The 7499-nt window shown below is 47.1% G+C and overlaps 1 protein-coding gene across 1 annotated transcript; it reads right to left on the reverse strand.

The window, feature by feature from the left end:
* Window positions 1–933: 933 nt before the first annotated feature.
* On the reverse strand, window positions 934–7080 carry LOC127918369 (PDZ domain-containing protein 2-like). The gene is made up of 3 exons (XM_052501641.1): window positions 6982–7080; window positions 4967–5110; window positions 934–1008 (listed from the first exon to the last, which is right to left on the reverse strand). The coding sequence occupies exons 1-3, from the start codon at window positions 7078–7080 to the stop codon at window positions 934–936; spliced, it is 318 nt and encodes a 105-aa protein (XP_052357601.1).
* Between the last annotated feature and the right edge of the window lie 419 nt (window positions 7081–7499).

Below are 7499 nucleotides of genomic sequence, written 5' to 3' on the forward strand. Positions count from 1 at the left end.
GTAGAGTGAATGGAGTGAATTTGGAGGGATGTTTTTTCCCCGCTGTGAGCTGTTTTTTTTGCTGATTGAGGGAAAGGACACAGAGAGCGCGAAGTGGTGCTCTGTCAACGCAGGGTGGGACTGCTTCACTCCACTCACACGCTCCGCTACCTGTTCAGGATGGTTGACGAGCTGATGGTTGTAAACCTGCCTTGTTTTTAACAGTGCAGCGTGACTGACTGTGTGGCTAACAAGCTTCACTCTATGCTCCATTAGGGACCCAATCTCTCTCACAATTTCAATTCAATTCAATTGACTTTATAGACATGGCAAGTTCATTATTACTTACATTGTCAAAGTATACATATCGAAAAATATTAATAAAATGAAAATATATATATTTATATCTCTCTCTCTTGTCTCTCTCTCTCTCTCTCTCTCTTTGTCTCTCTCTTTGTCTCTCTCTCTCTCTTTGTCTCTCTCTCTCTCTCTCTCTCTCTCTCTCTTTGTCTCTCTCTCTCTCTCTTTGTCTCTCTCTCTCTCTCTTTGTCTCTCTCTCTTTGTCTCTCTCTCTCTTGTCTCTCTCTCTTTGTCTCTCTCTCTCTCTCTTTGTCTCTCTCTCTTTCTCTCTCTCTCTCTCTCTCTCTCTCTGCTCTCTCTCTCTCTCTCTGTCTCTCTCTTGTCTCTCTCTCTTTCTTTGTCTCTCTCTTGTTTGTCTCTCTCTCTCTTTGTTTGTCTCTCTCTCTTTGTTTGTCTCTCTCTCTCTTTGTTTGTCTCTCTCTCTCTCTCTTTGTTTCTCTCTCTCTCTCTCTCTTTGTCTTCTCTCTCTCTCTCTCTCTCTCTTCTCTCTCTCTCTCTCTCTTTGTCTCTCTCTTTGTCTCTCTCTCTTTGTCTCCTCCTCCCTCTCCCTCTCCCTCTCCCTCTCCTCTCTACCTTGTGATCTGGTCCTGAACTTCATGGATGTGGGAGAACAGGTTCCTTTAGGTCCTCCATCTGTCCTCGGTCCTCGAGCTTCTCCAGATCAGTCAGCTGCAAGAAGGAAAAAATCCCGGATTAGCGCTGCATGGCGAGAAGATATCTGATACCCACTCACGACAAAATACAAGCGTCCTTCCTAACTCAGTTGCCGGAGAGGAAGGAAACTGCTCAGGATTTCACCATGAGGCCAATGGTAACTTTGAAACAGTTACAGAGTGATAGGAGAAAACTGAGGATGGATCAACAACATTGTAGTTACTCCACAATACTAACCTAATTGACAGAGTGAAAAGAAGGAAGCCTGTTCAGAATAAACATATTCCAAAACATCCTGTTTGAAACAAGGAACTTAAGTAATACTGCAAAACATGTGGCAAAGCAATTCACTTTTGTCCTGAATACAAAATGTTATGTCCAATACAACACATTATTGAGTCCTACTCTCCATATTGTCAAGCATAGTCATGGCTGCATCATGTTATGGGTATACTTGACTACAATGACCTTAATCTATTGCGGCAGTAATTTCCGGCTCAGGCAGGTCAGAGGAAGAGGCGAACCAAGAGATTTAACTAAGCCAAAATCTGTTCAAAATAAGCACAATGGGTTTTCTCCTCCTCTCCCCAGTAACTATTCCCCGTGTCGTTGCTGTAAACAGACCGTGTTCTCAGTCAACTTACCTGGTAAAATAGCTGGATAAATAAAATTAAAATAAATAAATAAATATATGCAGATACAGTGCCTTGCGAAAGTATTCGGCCCCCTTGAACTTTGCGACCTTTTTGCCACATTTCAGGCTTCAAACATAAAGATATAAAACTGTATTTTTGTGAAGAATCAGCAACAAGTGGGACACAATCATGAAGTGGAACGACATTTATTGGATATTTCAAACTTTTTTAACAAATCAAAAACGGAAAAATTGGGCGTGCAAATTATTCAGCCCCTTTACTTTCAGTGCAGCAAACTCTCTCCAGAAAACTCCCATAGGGTAGTGCGACGGCCCAGTACATCACTGGGGCCAAGCTTTCCTGCCATCCAGGACCTCTATACCAGGCGGTGTCAGAGGAAGGCCCAAAACAATGGTCAAAAGACTCCAGCCACCCTAGTCATAGGCTGTTCTCTCTGCTACCGCACGGCAAGCGGTACCGGGAGGGCCAAGTCTAAGTCCTACTTGCTTCTAAACAGCTTCTACCCCCAAGCCATAAGACTCCTGAACAGCTAATCAAATGGCTACCCAGACTATTTGCATTTAACCCCCCAAAACACAGTTAGACCCAAACCAAATCATGAGAAAACATACTTGTCTCTCTGTCTCTCTCCCTCGATACTTGTCTCTCTGTCTCTCTCCCTCGATACTCTGTCTCTCTGTCTCTCTCCCTCCATACGTGTCTCTCTGTCTCTCTCCCTCCATTCTTGTCTCTCTGTCTCTCTCCCTCCATACGTGTCTCTCTGTCTCTCTCCCTCCATTCTTGTCTCTCTGTCTCTCTCCCTCCATTCTTGTCTCTCTGTCTCTCTCCCTCCATTCTTGTCTCTCTGTCCCTCTCCCTCCATTCTTGTCTCTCTGTCTCTCTCCCTCCATTCTTGTCTCTCTGTCCCTCTCCCTCCATACTTGTCTCTCTGTCCCTCTCCCTCCATTCTTGTCTCTCTGTCATGATGAAACACTTATGTGACTGACATGGTAAACCATCCCCTCCACTGGTGACTCTTCTTCTCCTCCTATTTTTGTCCTATTTTCCTCTTCTCCTCCTCCTCCTCCTCCCTCCTCTCCTCCTCCTCCTCCTCCTCCTCTCCTCTTCTCCTATTCTCCCCTCCTCCTCCTCCTCCTCCTCCTCTCCTCCTCCTCTCCTCTTCTCCTACTCTCCCCTCCTACTCCTCCTCTCCTCCAGTCGAAACAGTCCAGCCACTGTGTCAAACTCACTCTCTCCCCTCTCCTCCTCGACTCCTCCTCTCCTAATGGTAATGCACATTATAACGTGTGTGATAATGTGTCTGATAACGTGTGTGATAATGTGTGGGATAATGTTTCTGATAACGTGTGTGATAATGTGTGCGATAATGTGTGTGATAATGTGTCTGATAATGTATCCGATAACGTGTGTGATAATGTTTCTGATAACGTGTGTGATAATGTGTCTGATAACGTGTGCGATAATGTGCGTGATAATGTGTCTGATAACGTGTGTGATAATGTGTGTGATAATGTGTGTGATAATGTGTGTGATAATGTGTCTAATAACGTGTCTGATAATGTGTGTGATAATGTGTCTGATAACGTGTGTGATAATGTGTGTGATAATGTTTCTGATAATGTGTGTGATAATGTGTGTGATAATGTGTGTGATAATGTGTCTAATAACGTGTCTGATAACGTGTGTGATAATGTGTGTGATAATGTTTCTGATAACGCGTGTGATAATGTGTCTGATAACGTGTCTGTCTGTTGAAGGAGTTGACAGAGTTCTGTGCGGAGCACCTCATGGTTTTAATATGGTACTGATGTGATTAAGCGTTGATCAGGGAGTTGCTGCTGTCAGAACGTTTGAAGAGTTTTCTTCTGGCTGACTTGTTTTCATAACGATGAATGTCTGGGGGTTTTGACAAACCCCTCAACACCTTCTTTCCTCTTTCTTCTACAGTCTGTCTGTCTGTCTGTCTGTCTGTCTGTCTGTCTGTCTGTCTGTCTGTCTGTCTGTCTGTCTGTCTGCCTGCCTGCCTGCCTGCCTGCCTGCCTGCCTGCCTGCCTGTCTGCCTGCCTGCCTGCCTGTCTGTCTGTCTGTCTGCCTGCCTGCCTGCCTGCCTGTCTGTCTGTCTGTCTGTCTGTCTGTCTGTCTGTCTGTCTGTCTGTCGGTCTGTCTGTCTGTCTGTCTGTCTGTCTGCCTGCCTGCCTGCCTGCCTGCCTGCCTGTCTGTCTGCCCGCCCGCCCCGCCCGCCCGCCCGCCCGCCCGCCCGCCCGTCCGCCCGCCCGCCCGTCCCGTCCGTCCCGTCCGTCCGCCCGCCGCCCGACACCAGTACACACACCTAGTATAGACACCCAGTACACACACCCAGTATAGACACCCAGTACACACACCCAGTATAGACACCCAGTACACACACCCAGTACAGACACCAGTACACACACCTAGTATAGACACCCAGTACACACACCCAGTACACACACCTAGTATAGACACCCAGTACACACACCCAGTATAGACACCTAGTACACACACCCAGTAGAGACACCTAGTACACACACCCAGTACACACACCCAGTATAGACACCCAGTACACACACCCAGTACACACACCCAGTACACACACCCAGTACACACACCAGTACACACACCTAGTATAGACACCCAGTACACACACCCAGTACACACACCTAGTATAGACACCCAGTACACACACCCAGTATAGACACCTAGTACACACACCCAGTAGAGACACCTAGTACACACACCCAGTACACACACCCAGTACACACACCCAGTATAGACACCTAGTACACACACCCAGTACACACCCAGTACACACCCAGTACACACACCCAGTACACACACCCAGTATAGACACCTAGTACACACACCCAGTACACACCCAGTACACACACCCAGTACACACACCTAGTATAGACACCCAGTACACACACCCAGTATAGACACCTAGTACACACACCCAGTAGAGACACCTAGTACACACACCCAGTACACACACCCAGTACACACACCTAGTATAGACACCCAGTACACACACCCAGTACACACACCTAGTATAGACACCCAGTACACACACCCAGTATAGACACCTAGTACACACACCCAGTAGAGACACCTAGTATAGACACCCAGTACACACACCCAGTAGAGACACCTAGTACACACACAGTACACCCTATGCTCCGACCCAAACAGAGCACGCCCCGCACACATCCGACGGCTGTCCCATTGGTCTGTCGGCTTCAGGTGGCGTTTGGACAGCAGGGCTAACAAAACAGACAACACTCCTCCCCAGACGCACATACCGTAGCGGGTAGAGAGAGGCTGCTGGAGGTCAGGCCGTGACGAGGTTCCATGTTGTTGCTAGGAGAAGGAGAGGAGGAGGAAGTACTGACCAGGTCTGGCAGGCTGGTAGATGGGTAACGGTGGAAATCCACCTGGGACTCCTCCTGGAAGAACCAGAGGACAGTGGAGAGGCGTGAGAGGGCGTGTGGATGGAGAATGGTGTGTGTGTGTGTGTGGATGGAGAATGGTGTGTGTGTGGGCGTGTGGATGGAGAATGGTGTGTGTGTGGGCGTGTGGATGGAGAATGGTGTGTGTGTGGGCGTGTGGATGGAGAATGGTGTGTGTGTGGGCGTGTGGATGGAGAATGGTGTGTGTGTGGGCGTGTGGATGGAGAATGGTGTGTGTGTGGGCGTGTGGATGGAGAATGGTGTGTGTGTGGGCGTGTGGATGGAGAATGGTGTGTGTGTGGGCGTGTGGATGGGAGAATGGTGTGTGTGTGGGCGTGTGGATGGAGAATGGTGTGTGTGTGGGCGTGTGGATGGAGAATGGTGTGTGTGGGCGTGTGGATGGAGAATGGTGTGTGTGTGTGTGTGTGTGTGTGTGTGTGTCTACAAGTTTTACTATACTTGTGAGTACCAGAAGTACTCAAAAGAACAGTAAACAGACTAAAATTCAGAGAAATTAGGACATTTTGCCGGCCATTTTAGGTTTATGGGTTAGGTTTAGGTTTACTGTTAAAATTAGGGTTAGGTTTAGGGTTAGGTTTAGGGTTAGGTTTAGGGTTCGGAAAAATAGGACTGGTGGTCCCCTGTATAAGTCCTCACGAGTAGAGTAAGATATAGCTGTGATTGTGTCATACTCACTGAGTATAGTAAGATATAGCTGTGATTGTGTCATACTCACTGAGTATAGTAAGATATAGCTGTGATTGTGTCATACTCACTGAGTATAGTAAGATATAGCTGTGATTGTGTCATACTCACTGAGTACAGTAAGATATAGCTGTGATTGTGTCATACTCACTGAGTATAGTAAGATATAGCTGTGATTGTGTCATACTCACTGAGTATATATAGTAAGATATAGCTGTGATTGTGTCATACTCACTGAGTATAGTAAGACATAGCTGTGATTGTGTCATACTCACTGAGTAGAGTAAGACATAGCTGTGTGTGTCATACTCACTGAGTATAGTAAGATATAGCTGTGATTGTGTCATACTCACTGAGTATAGTAAGATATAGCTGTGATTGTGTCCAACTCACTGAGTATAGTAAGATATAGCTGTGTGTGTCCAACTCACTGAGTACAGTAAGACATAGCTGTGTGTGTCCAACTCACTGAGTACAGTAAGACATAGCTGTGTGTGTCCAACTCACTGAGTACAGTAAGACATAGCTGTGTGTGTCCTACTCACTGAGTACAGTAAGACATAGCTGTGTGTGTCCTACTCACTGAGTAGAGTAAGACATAGCTGTGTGTGTCCTACTCACTGAGTATAGTAAGATATAGCTGTGATTGTGTCATACTCACTGAGTAGAGTAAGACATAGCTGTGTGTGTCCAACTCACTGAGTAGAGTAAGACATAGCTGTGTGTGTCCTACTCACTGAGTATAGTAAGATATAGCTGTGATTGTGTCATACTCACTGAGTAGAGTAAGATATAGCTGTGATTGTGTCATACTCACTGAGTATAGTAAGATATAGCTGTGTGTGTCCTACTCACTGAGTATAGTAAGATATAGCTGTGATTGTGTCATACTCACTGAGTATAGTAAGATATAGCTGTGTGTCCTACTCACTGAGTATAGTAAGATATAGCTGTGATTGTGTCAAACTCACTGAGTAGAGTAAGACATAGCTGTGTGTGTCCAACTCACTGAGTAGAGTAAGATATAGCTGTGATTGTGTCCAACTCACTGAGTATAGTAAGACATAGCTGTGTGTGTCCTACTCACAGAGTAGAGTAAGATATAGCTGTGTGTGTCCTACTCACAGAGTAGAGTAAGATATAGCTGTGTGTGTCCTACTCACCCTGCTAGCGACCACCAGTTGTACCAGTCCAGTGGAGGAGCGGAGGACGGCCACGGCCTCCGAATGAGACAGACCAACCAGAGACTGACCGTTGATCATCAAAGAGCTCATCACCAGCCTTCAGCCGCCGTCCCTAACACACGCACGCACGCACACACACACACGCGCACGCGCACGCACGCACGCACGCACGCACGCACGCACGCACACACACACACACACACACACACACACACACACACACACACACACACACACACACAGCGAACAGTGAGAAACAGACAGCGAACAGTCTGCTACAGACCACGGACAGTCAGGAACAGACCACGGACAGTCAGGAACAGACCACGAACAGTCAGGAACAGACCACGGACAGTCAGGAACAGACCACGGACAGTCAGGAACAGACCACGGACAGTCAGGAACAGACCACGGACAGTCTGCTACAGACAGCGAACAGTCAGGAACAGACCACGGACAGTCAGGAACACACCACGGACAGTCAGGAACAGACCACG

The sequence above is a fragment of the Oncorhynchus keta genome, unplaced genomic scaffold, assembly GCF_023373465.1.
Source record: "Oncorhynchus keta strain PuntledgeMale-10-30-2019 unplaced genomic scaffold, Oket_V2 Un_contig_14028_pilon_pilon, whole genome shotgun sequence".
NCBI classification, from domain to species: Eukaryota; Metazoa; Chordata; class Actinopteri; order Salmoniformes; family Salmonidae; genus Oncorhynchus; species Oncorhynchus keta.